Consider the following 17,662-nt stretch of genomic DNA (forward strand, 5'->3'; position numbering starts at 1 on the left):
CACGGGTTTGATCCCTGGTCGGGGAACTAAGATCCCACATGCCACACGGTGCGGCCAAAAAAAAAAAAAAAGAAAAAAAAAGAAGCCAGCCCTGCCAACACCTTGATCTCAGACTTCTGGCCTGTTGGACTAGGAGAGATTACATTTCTGTTTTTTTAAGCCACCTGGTTTGCAGCACATTATTTCAGCAGCCTTAACAAACGAATACAGTTCCCAACAAACACAGACTTTTAGTGATGATGTTAATAAAGCTCCTTAGTTTTTATTGCTAATAAGCTTATACTCAATACTGACTCATTTAATCCTCACAACAACCCCACAAAGGAGCTGTTGGCATTGTCCTCGTTTTACAGATGAGGGGTTGAGGTACAGAGAGGGGAAGTGACTTGCCCAAGGTCACACAGTGGAACATCCCAGGCAGTCAGGTGCCTCAAACTGTGTGCTAACCACTGGGATACACTGCCTGGAGTTTGCATCTTTTCTAAAAATTTCCCCCAGGGCCTATGAGGGAAATAGGCCCCCCAGGCCTATGTGGAGGGTCACAGGCCCCTGCCTTAACTTTCCCTGTAAAGAACCTTAAAATAGTACCACCTTTCTGAGAGAATGTGCTGCTGGATCAAATGTTGAAGAGGCCATGGACCCCATTTCAATTAAGGGGGTCTGGTTTGCTGCATCCTAGTCCTAGAGGGACCCTCCCAGGGAAATCTCAGCCCAGCCAGTGCCCACAATGGGTGAGCCTCTCAGCAGATTCCAGCCCTGGCTACCCTCACCCTATACACCAGCCTCATCAATGACAAGAGGGTGGGACCAGGTGTTCAGCAAAACACACTCCAAGCCCCGCGCTGGCCAAGCCCTGGGGTTCTGTAGAGGCGGGGCAGGTCAAGAGGGCAGCCCCACCTCCAAGAACCAATAACCCAGAATGCTCAGTACTTGACAACCTTATGGTTCCCTTCACACCCACCCCCATTTTCAAAGCCTGGACAAGAGCTGACCTCTCGACACCCCAGGTGGAATAGGGACCAATGGGGGGATCCTTGGGAAACAAGAGATTTCCTCAATATATGAAAATTGTCTAACAACTAGATCTACCTCATCATGGCTCTCTCTGGAGGGAGGGAGTGCCCTGTCCCTGGAGGCAAGCAAGCAGATCCCCAGAGAGGAAACTTCTTTACTGGGAAATCCAGAGGGTCCCTCCTCTAGACGAGATCCTCTGCTCTCTGCTCCAAGATCACAGCTTTTGGAATTTCATGACTTGAAGTTGTAATAATGACAGTAATACTTGAAGTTCACTGAGTGCCAAGCATCTTATAGAGACATCACCCGTATGAACCCTTCAAACCCTCAGCCTAGCCCAAGAGAATGGCACTATTGTATCTATTTTTCTCCCCATTTTAAGATGGGGAAAATGGAGACACCAGACATTGAGCTGTCACACAGCGACGGGTCCCAGAGGTGGAATCTGAACCCTGGAAGTCTAACTAACTCCAGTCCCAGCCCTTCTGCACCACAATATTTCCCCTCTTATAAGAGAACAGTAGTAGCAATAACAGCCAATTCACTGAACACTTAGGGCGTTCGCTGTCCTGGGTACTTGGCTCCACGCCCCTCTCTTCTCTGCAGGAATCCTATGAGGGAGGTGTTATGCATAGTACGAAGGAATTGAGGTTCAGAGAGACAAAGTGACTTGCCTATGATTGCACAGCAGGTAAGGGGTGGAGCTGGAATTTGAAGCCAGGGGTATCCGATGTCATGGGCTTCACTCCCATCCCCTGCACCTTTGGGGCTTTGGTCCCTGGGGTGTGGAGTGGCAGAGGCACCCAATTCTGCCATCTTCCTTGAACTCACTCCACACCTTTAATATTTTAAGACAAAGGTGGCCTTAAGAGCATCCATGAAAAGACCCTTGTGGGCCACCTACAATCTAGTCTAGACACCAACTGTTTGATGCACAGATAAACTGAACCATTAATACAGGCCTCCCAAACATGGAGACCCAGGCCGACCCCACAGAGCCTACGATGGTGGGGAGAAGAGTGCCCACGTTACAGATGAGGAGACTGAGGTTCCCAGTGGCCCAGGTCACCCACAGATAGGACAGCGCTAGGACTTAAGCCCATACCTGCATGACACAGGACACAGGGCTCTTCCCCCAGCCCACAGGATGCTCCTCTCTCCAGCCCTGGGGATGCTCCTCTCTGAGGAAGGGGGCGGAGGTGGCCATTGTCCCTCCATGGCAACAGGCCTCTGCTCAGCTGGGGTTCTGGGGACAATGCTTTGACTAATGGGTGATGCTAAGCCTCCAGGCTGGGTAGAGGCAGAGACAGACACACCCCTGTGTGTTGTCAGCCTGGGGCAGAGGTGGGGACACAGGGCTAAGGAAGCCCAGAAGATGAGAAGCATCTCTGGGCACTGAATGGTGGTCTTCCCAGAAAAGATCCATCCACTCCAGGAACCTGGAAACGGGACCTTATTTGGAAAAAGGGTTTTTGCAGATATAAGTAAGGATCTTGACATGAGATCATCCTGGACAACCACGTGGGTCCCAAATCCAATGCCAAGTGTCCTTATACGAGACAGAAGAGGAGACACAGACAGAAGACAGGGGAATATGGAGGCAGACACTGGACGGATGCAGCCACAAGCCAAGGGACGCCTGGAGCCCCCAGAAGCTGGAAGAGGCAGGAGGGACCCTCCCCTGGAGCCTCCAGAGGGAGCACAGCTTTGATCTCAGACTTCTGGCCTCCAGGACTGAGAGAGAATCTGTGATCGTTTGTAACGGCTACCCCAGGAAACTAGTACAGATGGGGACCCAGGAGGAGGAGCAGTTTGGAAGGAAGAGGTGGAACCCGGTTTGGGCCCTGCTGGATCTGAGGGTTTGGGGGTCTTCATAGGAAGGACCCCCGCAGGACTGACTAAAAATCCCCCAAGTGGTACCAGCCATGTGCACGGAGCCAAGCCCTCATGCAGCTGCTCTCCCTGCCATCCCTGGATTCTCACACTATTTTTATCCCCATGTTACAGATGAGTTAACCCAGGCTCAGAGATGCTGAGCAGCTTTCCTGAGGTCACACAGCAAGTCAGAAACAACCCCTGGTGCTAAACCCAAACTGGGGGTGGGTAAAGGGCTTCTGAGTTCCAGAAAATTCCGGAGTGTTGGGGACGACTTAAGTCGCTGGAGCTTGTTACATTGATCTAATGAACTAAAAAAACTGTTTTAAAAATGAAAAGAAAAACAATTTTTTTCCTTTTTACTATTCATAGCCCTTATGTTCATGCATAAGTCTGGGATTTTTGTCACTTCCCAGGCAGCTTGGTAGGTCTGGGGACTGACCCTAATTGACACTGGTCGTGTCCCTGGCTGCACCCTGACTCTGGACGCACCCCACGCCTGGCCTCTCACTGACTGCCTTTGTTTTTGTTTTTGTTTTAATATTTATTTATTTGGCTGTGTCGGGTCTTAGTTGCGGCATGTGGGATCTTTTAGTTGCGGCATGCGGGATCTAGTTCCCTGACCAGGGATCGAACCTGGTCCCCCTGCATTGGGAGCGTGGAGTCTTAACCATTGGACCGCCAGGGAAGTCCCTCGCTGACTACCTTTGAACTTGCCATTTCCTTGGTTCACACACCCTCACCCTCATCTTTGCCTGGCTCATTTCTCCTCAGCCTGAAGGTCCCAACTGAGTCACTGCTCCTCGGGGAAGCCTCCCCATCCCCAACTGATGCTGGGTCGGGGGGTGGAGACAGGTAGTGTCCCAGTCACTGATGTGTTCCCAGTGTCCAGCATTGGGCCCAGCACACAGCACGTGCTCAGTAAGAATTTGGCCACTGTTCCTGGTCACCATCCTGGTCCAGCCCCACCTGGACCAACTCAGTCCCCTCCGCCCTGGTCCCCAGCTATGCCCTGGCGCCCACATTCTGTCCTCCCCAGAGCCGCCACCAGGGGGCGCCCGTGAGCACCTGAGTCAGGCCCCGTCCCTCCTCTGCCCACAACCCTCCAGGGCTCCCACCTCGCTGGGGTAAAAGCCCAAGTCCTCCCCGTGGCCCACAAGGCCCTGCACGACCTGCCCCGTCCCCTCCCTGCCCTCCCCCCTCCCTCTCTCCGCCTCACTCACTCCGCTCCAGACACACGGGCCTCCCGGCTGTTCCTCCAACACGCCAGGCCCCGTCCTGCCCCAGGGCCTTTGCACAAGCTGTTCTGGGATGTAGTTCCCCCAGATCTCTGCACGGTTCACCCTCTCACTTCCTTCAGGTCTTGGCTCAAATGTCACCCCCTCAGTGAAACCTCCATGGAGCACCCTGTTTAAAACGACAGTCCTGGGGCTTCCCTGGTGGCAGTGGTTAAGAATCCGCCTGCCAGTGCAGGGGACATTCGTTCCATTCCCTGGTCTGGGAAGATCCCACATGCCGCGGAGCAACTAAGCCCATACACCACAACTACCGAGCCTGTGCTCTAGAGCCCGCGAGCCACAACTACTGAGCCCACGCGCCTAGAGCCCGTGCTCTGCAACAAGAGAAGCCACCGCAATGAGTAGCCCTGGCTGGACGGAACTAGAGAAAGCCCGCGCGCAGCAACGAAGACCCAGTGCAACCAAAAACAGTCCTCAGCCACCCCCCACCCTGTTCTATTTTTTCCAGTGCCTTTGTCACCATCTCAAATGGCACATAATTTTTTTTTTCTGTCTCCCCCACTGAAATGCCACTTCCAAGAGGATGGGGGGAGGTTTGTATTTTGTTCAGTTTTGGGTCCCCAGAACTTAAATAGTGCCAGGAACAGAGTAGGTGCTCAATAAATACTGACTGAATGAATGACTTTGTTTCCAAACTGACCTGCTAATATCAAGACCACCTCCTGGAGGGCGGCGACTACATTTGATTCATTGTTCTCCCTCCCTCCACCGCCCCCCATGCCCAGCATCGGGTCAGTCAATATTTCCTGAGCACCTGTCATGTGCCAGCTGTGCTGGGGAAACAAAAGCAGGAGAGACAGCCTTGTTCATTTCTCTCTGACCACCAACATCTCCCCTCCCCAGCCAGGACTCCCACCATGACCGATTGTGCAAAGCCCTCGTCTCAAACCCCTCTGATCCCCACCCACCGCAGACTGGCACCCCAGGTTCAAGGTCTTTCTATTCAGCACTCATCTAGGGACTAAAGACGGGGAATTAACCCTGCCCGATGCCCTTCTGCTGTGTGACCTAGGGCCAGCCACTTAACCTCTCTGAGCCTCCACTTTCTCATCCATAAAATAATAATACCGTCCACTAAGGATTATAGGAGACATTCCCTTCTGCTGTGGCGCCACCTCTCCACCACCCCCTGTCCCTGGTCACCCTCTCCACCTCCTCGTCCAACCTCTCATCCTGAAGCCATCCCCCACTTTGCTGAGAATAGTGGGGCGGATGGGCCCCTCCCTCTGCTTATAAACTCATTGCTTCCTGTCCAAGAGGGCAAGACCTAGGACCCAGGGCTCACACTCCCTCAGGCACACCGTCTCTGGGCTGCTGCTCCTTAGCCTCTGTTGCTCTCTCCTCCTCTGCCCCCACCTTACACACTGGGGCTTCTCAGGGCTCATCTGGACCCCCGACTTCCTGCCTGCGGCCATGTTGACTCCTCCCACGGATTTAGTCACCATCGCTGCACCAGTGATTCCCCCATCCGTGCACTCACCCATCCATCCATCCATCCACCTGTCCATCCATCCATCCATCCACCTGTCCATCCATCCATCCATCCATCCACCCACCTGTCCATCCATCCATCCATCCATCCGTCTGTCCATCCATCCATCCATCCATCCGTCCATCCATCCACCCATCCATCCATCCGTTATCCATTCATTTATCCTCTCAACCACCTGTCCATCCTCATATCCATCCATCCATCCATCCACCTATCCATCCATCCATCCATCCATTATCCATTCATTTATCCTCTCAACCACCTGTCCATCCTCATATCCATCCATCCATCCATCCATCCATCCATCCATCCATCCATCCGTTATCCATTTATCATCCATTACTTTATTCATCCATCCATCATTCATTCATTTACCCATTCATCCATCCACACATCGAGCTATCTATCCATCCATACATACATCTGTGCATCCACCCACCCACCTGCTGTGTTTCAGATACTTTTCTAGGCACTCGAGACCTATCAGTGAACACAAAAGGCAGAAATATCCCATCTTAATAGGGTTTCTAGTCTATTGGGAGGAGAGAAAAACCAATAAAATACAAAGTAAAATCTATGGTACATCAGAAGTTCTCATTTTCACAGAAAAAAAAGGGGGAAAGCAGGGAAGAGGCGTTTGGAGTGCTGGAGAGTGGCTGAGATTATAAATCATGTCTGCAGGATGGCTTCACTGAGAAGGTGAAGTTTACAGAGGATGAAGGAGGAGGCATGTGATTATTTGGGGGAAGTGTGGTCCAGGCAGAGGGCACAGCCCGTGCAAAGACCCTGGGGAAGGACCGGACTTGGTGTGTTGGAGGAACAGCGAGGAGGCCCGTGTGTCTGGAGCAGAGTGAGGGAGGGGGGGAGAGGGAGGAGGGGAGGGGACGGGGCAGGTCGTGCAGGGCCTTGTGGAGGACTTGGGCTGTTACCCCAAGGGAGGTAGGTGGGACCCTGGAGGGCTGTGGGCAGAGGAGGGGGTGGGGTCTGGCTCAGGTGCTCACAGGCACCTTCAGCTTGCTGTGGGGAGGACAGACAGTGGGGGGTGAGTATGGGAGACGAGGGACCGGGGTGGAGGAGACGAAGCCGGTCCAGGTGGGCAATGATGGGGTGGACAGAGTTGGGGGGAGAAGTGAGTGGATGTGGAGAAGGTTAGCAGGCAGAGCCATCAGGAGGGAGGGATGGGGAGCAGAGGTGGGGGGGGGAGTGAGGGTGACTCCATGGTTCTATCCTGAGCAGCCTGAGGGCTTGTCTACATGACACCACACTGACCACCAACCGCTCAGGCCAGAGTGTTGGTGTGATCCTAGATCGGGGTCCCCCCCTCGGCACTGCTGCCATCGGGGCCGGGTCATCCTCTGTGGGGGCCATCCTGGGTGCTGTAGGGTGTGGAGCAGCTTCCCTGGTCCCCAGCCAAAGCCAGGACCCCCCCACTCATGACAACCGCAGATGTCCCCAGACAACGCCCAGTGTCCCCCAGGGGGCAGGATCGCTCTGGGTGAGACCCACCTCACTGGACCCCGTCCTCCTCCTCATCTCCCCCCACTGAGAGATGATGATTTGACTTTTTAAATCACCACAAATCACCACCCTTAGGACCACTCAGCTGTTCTGACAACTTTCTCACAGCACATTGTGCTCCTCGTGGGCACAGTAGGTCTGGTTCACTCAAAGGTGGCACATAATAGGGACAAAAAAAAAAAAACAGTTGAGAGAGGGGGTGGGTAGGTAGGTGAAGAAATGACCTTGCAGCTCTGCCCACCCACTTGGGGTAGCTCTAGATGACACCAAAACCTTCCAACGTAGACACTGCTATGATGAACATGCTGTGTGTCCTTGGGGAGGTGCCCTCCCCTCTCTGAGCCTGCCTTTTCCCATAAGGTTGCTCGGGAGACCCCTAGTTGTGGTGGGAATGCTTCCTTGGGTCCCTCCTCCTAGCAGAGGGTCAGGGACAAGGACATAATGAGTGGCCCCCTTCCCACCTCTCAGAAGTGAAGACTCCACCCTTAAAGGCTGCTGGGAGAAGTAGGAGGACAGTTAGGGGAGGTCACAATCTACCCTACATGACATCTGCAGGCAACCCGCCATCTCTCAGGAGCCCCTCAGAGGAGCTGGGCTCAACCGTGGTGGCAGAAATCTCTGCTATTCCTCTGATACACCAGGCCCTATCCTGCCCCAGGGCCTTTGCACATGCTGTGCTCTCTACCTCCAGATTTTTGGGCCCTGAGACGCACAGGCCACTGTTCTCCCAACACAGCAAACTAATTCTGACCTCAGGGCCTTTGCACATGCCATGTCCTCTTCCTGGAATGCCTTTCCCTTGGCTTTAGAACAACATCTTTCTCATCTGTATTGCAGGTCTCATCCCAAATGTCACATCCTGACATCTTCAGTCACCCAAGGTCAGCTGTCACCCTTCAACACACATCTCATTTTACTTCCTCCAGAGCAACTCTCTCCTACCCAAATCTTATTCAACTGTTTGCTCATTTATTGTCAATCCCTCCTCCCCTCAGATTGCTTTGTGTCCCCCAGAGCCTAGCGCTGGCACATCCCAGAGACTTGACAGACAGTTGTTGACTATCTGGCTACCCAACCATTTACTGACACCAAGTATACACAAGACACTACTGACAGTGATTGCATTAACCACATTCTATAAATTAATTCTAATTTTTACAACTACTCTGTAAGACAACTACGGATATTCTTTCTCTTTTACAAATGAGGACGCTAAGGCTCAGAAAAAAGATAAGGTGGTTTGTCCAAGATCACACAGAAATAAAAAGCAGAGCCAGGAATAGGAACCAAGCCTGCCCGGCTGCAAAGCTGATGGTCATTCCCATTCAGGTGGGGAGGAAGGTGGTAAATGGAGGAGTGTCCACCAGCCCATCCATCCAGCCAGCCAGCCAGCCATCCGTCCCTCTATCCGTCCACTCACCCATCCATCCACCCCTCTACCCATGTATTCCTCCATCCATTCATCCATCCATCCATCCATCCATCTATTCATCCATCCATTTACCCACCCACCCACCCATCCATCCATCCATCAATCCATTCAGCCTTTCATCTGTCTACCCACTCTTTCATCCAGCAGTGCACTCATACAGCCAAGTCACTGTCACCCATCCGTCCACTCATACCTAGAGCCGTCTACTCATGTATCCATCTATCCACCTGTTGACCAGCCCCACCCCCTACATCCAACCACTCCCTCACCTTCCCATCCTCATTCCCTCAGGCCCTTGTTCATCCACATGATCCACTTCAAAATGGTGAACAAGACACAGTCCCTGCCCTCACAGAGCTTACGTGTCAGTGATGATGACCATGACCCCAGACCAACGGGGCTATTGCTAGGTCAGTGTCTTCCAAACCTAGCAGCCCCTCCCTCTGGCCCTGGACAAGGACAGCCAGCCTCCCTGGATGGCTTTCATCCTGAGTCTATGTCTCCACAATCACATCTCTTTCTCTGACTCCTTTATTTCTCTTCCAAAGTGGGTCAAGTCTCAGGTTGGGAGGTGTGACACCTAGCTACACTGCTGTGTGACTTGAGTCTGGGTGTTGCCCGTCTCTGAGCCCCAATTCCTCGCCTATCCATGTGGGGGAGGGGAACCTGGTTTTCTAAGAACCACTGCGACCTGAGCACATGTCTGCTTCTTTGTGACCCTCTTGTCCCACACTGTGAGCCTCGCCCCAAAGGGGAAGCTTCTGTTGTACCCATCCAGGTGTGTAGGAAATGTGCATATGCTGAACAAGGCTGGGAGGCTGGAAAGAGGCCAATGGTGGCCATGACAGTTAACAGGACATGAAGCTCCCTTTTCATGCAGGTCTGAGATCCTCCCCTGCTCCATATTCTTCCATGGCTCCCCAGTGTCCTCAGGAAAGAGTCCAAGCTCAGTCCAGCATAAGAGGCTCTTCAGGGTCCAGCCCATGCCAACTCTCTGGCCTCACCTCCCATGCCTCACCTAATTCCTCCTCTACTCCATCTGTGCTCCTTCACTCCTCCAGGCCTTTGCAAACCCAGTTCCCTCTGTCCACATCCATGAGGACAGAGACATCCACCTAGCTGACTCACTGCTTTTTTTCACACCCATAAAATGGTCCAGAACAAAAAAAGTGCTCTGTGAATAAATACATGAAACGCTTTCTCCACCTGGCAAGCTCCTATTCATCCTTCAAAACCCCACTTCTAATGCCCCTCTGCCATGCAGCCAGAGTCCCCAGGCAGAGCCTTCAACGTCCTATCCAGTTCCCTCAACCCTGCATCCCTTCCCTTTCATACAACCCTGACCATTCCAGCTATAGGCGCCAATGTCTAGCTCTGTCTACCGATCAGAGGGGTCTCACATCTCTCTTGCCTAGTACAAGGCAAGGCCCCAAAAGGCTTTCAGGAAGTGTTGGCTAAATTAGTGAGTGTGGTCCTACTGAGTGCTCCTAATGGCGAGGGTCTCATCTGCCAACATCAGGGGTGAAAGAGAGAGTCACGGGCCTATTTCAGAGATAGCTCGTGGGTCCACCCCCCATGCCAGAACTTCTCAGAGGAGCCCTGCCAGATATGCCCCACATCAGAAGGGGACCCTGGGGCTCCCAGGACTCTTTGCTGTTTTCCCACCAGGGCAAAAACTCTGTCTTTCCCCTGCTTGAACTTTCCCAGAGTCAGCATCAGCATTGCTCTGGGCCTTTGCACATACTCTGCCAGGAACACCCTTCCCAGTCAACAGAGCTTTCCCACCCTGCAGGTCTCAGCTTACTCGCATAATAAGCATGGCTCTGTGCCCAGCCCTGTGTCAAGAGCTTTAACCACCATTCCGGTCCTTACATCCCCCAACCCTCTCCGAGATGGGAGGTCCCGCTGGCCTCCCAACTCTATAGATAACAGCACTGAGGAGGCTGGGGCCTGCTCTGGGTTGTCCCCGCTCATGTGTTTCCACCATCGCAGCCCTGACATCAGTGCCTTGTAACCTCCTGGTTCCTCACTGTGTCCCCCACCATATGGGATCTGGGGGTGGGACGAGTCTGGGAGAGGATTTTTATCTGTTTGCCCAACACTGTATCCCGGGTCTAGGACGGGGCCTGGGACACAGCAGGTGCTCAATAAATGTTGGTCATAGGGGTAAATGGATTTACGGCTTGTTGACTCCATCGTGCCACATAGGGATTCCTATTTGTTCAGAATCTCAGCCCCGCACCAACACCGGCACACAGTAGGCGCTCAAGCCTTCCTCAGCCTGAAGGAAGGCAGAAACGATGTCACAGTCACCCTCAGAAAAGCCTGTTAAACCCATCATCATGGGAAACTGAGGCACTGAGAGGGGTGTGCCTGGCTCGAAGCCGCACAGCCAGCCCTGGTGGCTCTCCCCAGCCCCCCGCCGCTGTCCCCTCCCTCTGTCCCCCCCGCCAGGCAGCGCCTGCCGGCCGCCCAGCCCGCCGTCTCCCTGGGGCTGGCACGTCACACTCGGAATCTCACGCCTCAATCGCGGCGTGCTACAGCCTCCCCCCCTGCCGCCAGCCGAGCAGCTGGTGCTCCCATGGAAACCGTAGGCCCCCGACCCGCCCCCTCCACCTGCACAGGCCCCCCTCACAACCTCCGCTTTAAGACAAATATTGTCATTAACATGCAAATATATATGTGATTACCATAAATGGGGGCCGCGCGGCAGCGGACGAGCCCTCTGGCAGGCGCCTGCCCCGGGCAGGTTGGGTATTAATATTCAGCCCGATCGGGAGAGGGACGGCCCGAGCCACACCAGGCACCTCCGGGGACCCCACGTGCACCCAGCGCCTTCGGAGGGAGGGTCCCAGAGGGGGCCTGTCCCCCAGAAGGTGACTGGAGGGAGTGATGACTGGACACTGGCCAGTGGGAGACCCCCCCCAGTGCCTGGCCTGAGCCCCGAGCTGGGCTGGGAGCGGCGGGGGAGGCCTCCTTTCTCTGGATGGGGCGCCGATCTGGGCGGGGGGAAGGTCTCGTGGCCTCCCTGCCCCCCCTTCTCCAGCTCTGCCCCACTCCCGCCCTCTCTCTGCCTCTTCCTGTGCGGGGGGTGGGGGGGGGGGTCTGGGGGCGGCTCCCTGGGTCTCTCCCTCCCTCCGTCTCTGTGTATCTCTCTCCTTCTCTGCTCTTGCTGTGTCTCTCCACCTCTGTCTCCATCTCTCTCTCTTAAAAACAAAAAAAGCCAGCACCCAGGGGCCTGCCCTGTTCCTGAGGAATCTTCACTTCCCGCCCTGCCTTCTCCCTGCAACGCTGCCCCATCCCCAGAGCCCAAGGACCCAGCTGGACTCCCTGCCTTTCTCCTGGTCCCAGCACGGCCCATAGGAAATGGGGTGCCCCTACCCCCCACCCTTGGCCACGGCTGTCAGATGTCACAGCCCCGCCCCCTCCCCTCCCCCCCCAACACCACCGCGGTGAGGGGGGGTCCTCATCCTCAGCTTGGGGGACACTGTCGCCCCTTCATCACACAGATATACTTCTGCTTCTTCTGGCCTGGGAGGGAGACAGGTGGGTGACAGCTGGGGGGCAGCTCTGGTCGGTCCTTGGGACCCAGTGTTTGCCCTTCCAGCCTCAGTTTCCCTTCTGGATGAAATGCACAGGTGCTCACAAGCTCATGGGAGTGACGATACCTTCACTGAGGATCAAACAGGCCCCCAAATGTGAAAATTAAGGGTGCGATGGTGATCATAAGAATAATGGGATACTGGATGGTCCTTCTCCCACTGGGTGCTGGGGTCATGGGGACCACAATGGGTGTTTTCACTTCACCCCACTCCGGCCCTTTCAGCTCCCCTGGTGCCCTGCCTCCGGTGGCCCAGAAAGCTCTCAGGGGATTTCTGTCCACAACCCGGGGTCCACACTCCCACCCCATGGTTCTCAGCCAGCACCCCCAGCAGGCACCCTGCACCCTGTAGGCTCCCCAGAAACGAAACTAGAGACGTGTTGCCAGGAGGGGCCTGGAGCTCGTCCCCACACCACAACCTCCCAGGCATCCTTCCACTTCCCTTTGGCTGAGGCCCAGAGAGGGGCAGCCACTGGCCAGAGGTCACACAGCTGAGCCCCACAAACAGGCCTCGATCCCAGCTGCTGGCCTTCAGCTCCCCCCAGCTCCCATCCACAGGTAAGGTCCTGCCAGGCCCAGCATAGGTGGGATCAGGAGGGGGAACCATTTGGGTCCTGATGGTACTGGGAGGGGGAATAGAAGGGGAAGACCCCCACCCCCCATACCCCCAGGCCCTGCATCCAGGGCTCAGCCCGACGCAAGTCTCCTGCAAAGTGGAGGTTGAGAGCCAGGTGTCATGGACATCCAGCTTCCTAATTTTCACCCTCCAAGGAAAGATCGCAAATGGGAAACACCCTGAGATGCCCCCCATCCCAACATTCTCCAGCCAGAAAAAAATAACCCCACCCACATTCATGAGACCCTGCTCTGTTAACAGAAGGTAAACTGAGGCTCTGACCAGGTGAAAATCCAGCCACAGTTTCTCCCTCACCTTCCCACGCTGCGGGGGCGGCAGGGGTCTCCAGGGGAGATTTAAAAATGAGAAACGAGGGGAGGGCCACCGGGTGTCTCCTTCTCCCCGTACCCCATCTGTCTCCCTGACCCAGAGCTGACCGACAGCCTTTCAATTCAACATTTGTGGGGGGCCACGTGGACACTCCCCCACCCCACCAGAATCTTTCTAGAAAATGGCCCTTCAGACACACCAGGAGGTGAGGGCTGTGGAAAGAGCCCTCCGTACAGCCGTGGACCCCTTAGCCTGACTCGTGGATGAGTGCAAGCCCTCTGCCCTCCTAGGCCACAGGGAGAAGTTAGATTTTCCAGGCCCTTTTTTTTTTTTTGGTGATGGTTGGATTTGAAAAGAGGTGGGGGATGGGAAGAGTTGCTTTCCTCCCCCAGGGTACCGGCTGAAGGGTCTAGCTGAAGTGGCAGGCCTGGGCTCCAACCCACCAGACCCTCCCTATGGCCTGCCCTGACCCATCATTCATTGATTCATTCACTCATTCATTCATCCATTCATTCAACAAACACGTATTCATGCTTACCATGCCTGCCACACTGAAGGGAGGACAGGCATGAATGGGGCCTGAAATAGGTCATGGGACCTGATCCATCCCCAAGACCCCTCCAGGGTCTCACCTGGGGTGTCAGCACAAAGCCTCTACCATCCCCATCCGCAGTCCCCAGCCCCTGCCGGAAGAACTGTCAGGGCCACCCCCATTCGGATACTGGGCCATGATCAGAGCCCAGGGCTGGGGCCACAGTCCCTGGCACCCCCTCCCAGCATGCCACCAGAGAATCAGGTGGCAGGGAGGCGGGCAGGCCTCCACACCCCACCTGCCTCCCCCGCTGGGCTCACAGGTCGCCCACGCCCCTTCATCCACCCCAGGATCTGGGCTCTGCCAGATGGACGGTCCAGGCTCATCGTCTTTGGCCTCAGCCTTCAACACACTGCTAACAGGCTTGGCCAGTTTTAACTTGAGCCAAAGGTGGAGGCGGCATTCAGGGTGGGGGGCCATAGAGAAATGGAGGGGGCTGCTGCTCCGGACAGGGTGGGCAGGGGGGAGGGCAAACGGCAGCCTTTTAGCCACCCGAGGCTGGTGCTCCCCCTGACTGGCTTAGCTGCCTGCACCCCAGCCCCCCACCCCGCTTTCTTTGTAGTTACCGATTAGCCCGGGATCCTGGGCATCCGTGTCCCCCGTGGCCGGCTGGACCTGCCCCACCGGCCTGGCTTTGTGAAAATGACCAAAGCAATGGAGTCCAGAGGTGCAAACTTCCCCGACGGGGCCTGGAGAGGCCGAATGAATGGGGAGGGGGGCGGCAGGGAGGGGTGGCAGTGTTCAGGCAGCTCCCCAAGCAAAAGGGCAGGAAAGAGTGGGTGAGGGAGGGAGGAAGGGGTGGGGGTCTAGAGGGAATGAGAGGGAGAGGGAGGGAGAGAGAGAGCAAGAGAGAGAAGGAGAAGGATGCTGGTGGGGGGGGAGGATGGGAGGTAGAGGGAGATGGGAGAGGAGAGAAAAGGAAAGAGAAGAGAGAGAGGGAGAGAGAGAGAGAGAGAGGGAGAGGGAGAGAGAATGCCGGAAGGTGGGGAGGGAGGGAGAGGGGGCGGAGGAGGGGAGGGGGCCAGCTCGGATCTGTCAGCTGCACCCCCAGAGGGGGGAGGAGGGGGTGGGTGGAACAGGGTTGGTGGGGGGGAGAAATGATGCCGTGGCAGAGGCAAGCAGAGGGAGGAGGTGAGGAGAGGAGGGTTGGTGGGGTGGGGGGGAGAAGATGCCGGAAGGTGGGGTGGGGAGGCCGAGGGAGGAGAGGGGAGGGGAGGGAGGGGGCCGGGTGCCCACCTTTGTGCATGCCCGTGTAGGGGTCTTTGAGCACCGTGAGCTCATAGATGCGGCCGAACTGCTCGAAGAGCGGCTTGAGGTCCTTCTCGTCCAGGTTGCGCGGGATCTGGCCCACGAAGAGCTTGATGGCGTCCAGGTCCTTCATGCCGTCGGGCTGCCCCCCGGGGGGCTCGGGCCCGCTGCTGCCCACTGGCGAGGGCCGCGGCTGCAGGAGCTGCTGCTGCTGCCGGCGCGCCTCGCTCTCCGTTAGGCGGGCCATGGCGGGCGAAGGCGGGCGGCGGGCGCGGGACCGAGCCGGCGGCGGCGGCGGGCGGCGGGCGGACTCGCAGCTGGAGCGACGGACGCCGCCTCCCGCCTCTCTCCCGCCCCGTCCCCGCGCCCTCCTCCCTCCTCCGCGCGCCCGCTCGCTCCAGCATCAGGACCACAAAAGGGCGGCTCCGCAGCGGCCCCTGGCGGCCAGAGCGCGCCTCGCCGAGGCGGCGCCCCCCGCGCGCATCGCCCATCCCGCATCCCGCATCCCGCCTCCGCGCTCATCGCGCACCCCAAATCGCGCATCCCACATCGCACTTGGAACATCCTGAATCTCACATCCCGCATCCCGGCGCCCAGTCCGGGCCGGTAAACTGAGTCCACCGGGCCCGTAGCCCCTGCTTTCTGGGTAGGTGACGGCGAAGCTTTAGGCAGGACAGACCAGGCCCCCAGGTGGCACGGGCTCCTCCCACTGATAACAGCAGGAAAAACACTAAAAGTAGCGCACAGTTCTATACGGTGCTTACTTGGCATTTACAGGGCTGTCCTTGGAATGTTTAAGTATACAATCATGAATAATAATAATAACAGCAACAAGAAAGAACACTTTGATAATACTATGTGCTAGGCACTGCGCTCAGCAGTTTCAAGTTTGTAACTTATGAAATAGAAATAGCAATCATTGTGTTATATCAACAGCAACACTTTCTGTCACGCTTGCCATGTACACATACTGTCCAAAATATTTCGAAGGATATGGACGCATTTGGGCCGAGTGCTCTATGGGCATCATGTCAACCCTGCTTAAAACTCTCCATCAAAACCACAAGGAGGTATCACCTCACACAGGTCGGAATGGCCATCATCAAAAAGCCTACAAACAATAAATGCTGGAGACGGTGTGAAGAGAAGGGAACCCTCCTACACTGTCGGTGGGAATGTAAATTGGTGCAGCCACTATGGAGAACAGTATGGAGGCTCCTCAAAAAACTAAAAATAGAGCTACCTTATGATCCAGCAATCCCACTACTGGGCATATATCCGGTGAAAACTCTAATTCGAAAAGATACATACACCCCAATGTTCATAGAAGCACCATTTACAATAGCCAGGACATGGAAGCAACCTAAATGTCCATCAACAGCTGAATGGATAAAGATGTGGTATATATATATATATATATCCTGTATATATATATTCTGTTTGTGTGTGTGTGTATACACACACAAAACAGAACACTACTCAGCCATAAAAAACAGAATGAAATAATGCCATTTGCAGCAACATGGATGGACCTAGAGATTATCATACTAAGTGAAGTGAGTCAGACAGAGAAAAACAAATATCGTATGATACCACTTACATGTGGAATCTAAAATAAATGATACAAATGAACTTATTTACAAAACAGAAATAGACTCACACACATAGGAAACAAACTTATGGTTACCAAAGGGGAAGGGGGTGGTATAAATTAGGAGTTTCGGATTAACAGATACACACTACCATATATAAAAGAGATAAACAACAAGGATCCACTGTAGAGCACAGGAAACTATATTCAATATCTTGTAATAACCCATAATGCAAAAGAATCTGAAAAAAGGGACTTCCCTCGTGGCGCACTAGTAAAGAAGCCGCCTGCCAATGCAGGGGACACGGGTTCGAGCCCTGGTACAGGAAGATCCCACATGCGGCAGAGCAACAGAGCCTCGAGCCACAACTACTGAAGCCCGCGTGCCACAACTACTGAAGCCCACGTGCCACAACTACTGAAGCCCACGTGCCTAGAGTCCGTGCTCCGCAACAAGAGAAGCCCCCGAAATGAGAAGCACGTGCACCACAACAAAGATTAGCCCCCGCTCGCCACAACTAGAGAAAAACCTGCGCACAGCAACGAATACCCAACGCAGCCATAAATAAATAAATAATATAATTAATTAATTAATTTTAAGAAAAGATATTAAAAAAAAGAATCTGAAAAAGAATACATATATATATAAAACCAAATCACTTCACTGTACACTTGAAACTAACACAATACTGTAAATCAACTATACTTCAAAAAAAAAAAAAAACTCTCCAAAGATGTCCCAAAATTAAAACCCCAGTCCTTCCTGCAGCCCACAAGGCCATGCACAACCTGTCCTGTCCCTTCCCTGCCCTGCCCTCCTCCCTCTCTCCCCCTCACTCCCTCTGCTCCAGACACACGGGCTTCCTGGCTGTTCCTCCAACACACCAGGCATGGTCCTGCCCCAGGGCCTTTGCACAGGCTGTGCCTGAAATTCCCTTCCCCCAAATGATGCATGGCCCACTCTTTCAATCTCCCATCACTTTTTCTGTCCACCTGATTGAAAATCGTTCAGCTACCATTACTTCCTTTCTCAGGCTTCCTTTTTCCTCCATAGT

At 54.7% G+C, this 17,662-nt stretch overlaps 1 protein-coding gene across 9 annotated transcripts in view; it reads right to left on the reverse strand.

The window, feature by feature from the left end:
- The window catches only part of CELF5 (CUGBP Elav-like family member 5), a 51,143-nt gene extending 35,872 nt beyond the window's left edge, over positions 1-15,271 (reverse strand). For 8 of the 9 annotated variants that reach the window (XM_082456986.1, XM_082456990.1, XM_082456985.1 and 5 more), the window contains exon 1: positions 15,005-15,271. In XM_082456986.1, the coding sequence (XP_082313112.1) occupies positions 15,005-15,263 (259 nt within the window). In that variant the 5' untranslated portion in view covers positions 15,264-15,271. Of the gene's footprint in view, positions 1-14,334; positions 14,731-15,004 lie in introns of those variants that run through there. The other variant, XM_082456989.1, reaches the window with a different exon arrangement.
- Positions 15,272-17,662: the final 2,391 nt, after the last annotated feature.

The sequence above is a fragment of the Balaenoptera physalus genome (genome assembly GCF_965194825.1).
Source record: "Balaenoptera physalus genome assembly, chromosome: 3".
In the NCBI taxonomy this organism is placed as follows: Eukaryota; Metazoa; Chordata; class Mammalia; order Artiodactyla; family Balaenopteridae; genus Balaenoptera; species Balaenoptera physalus.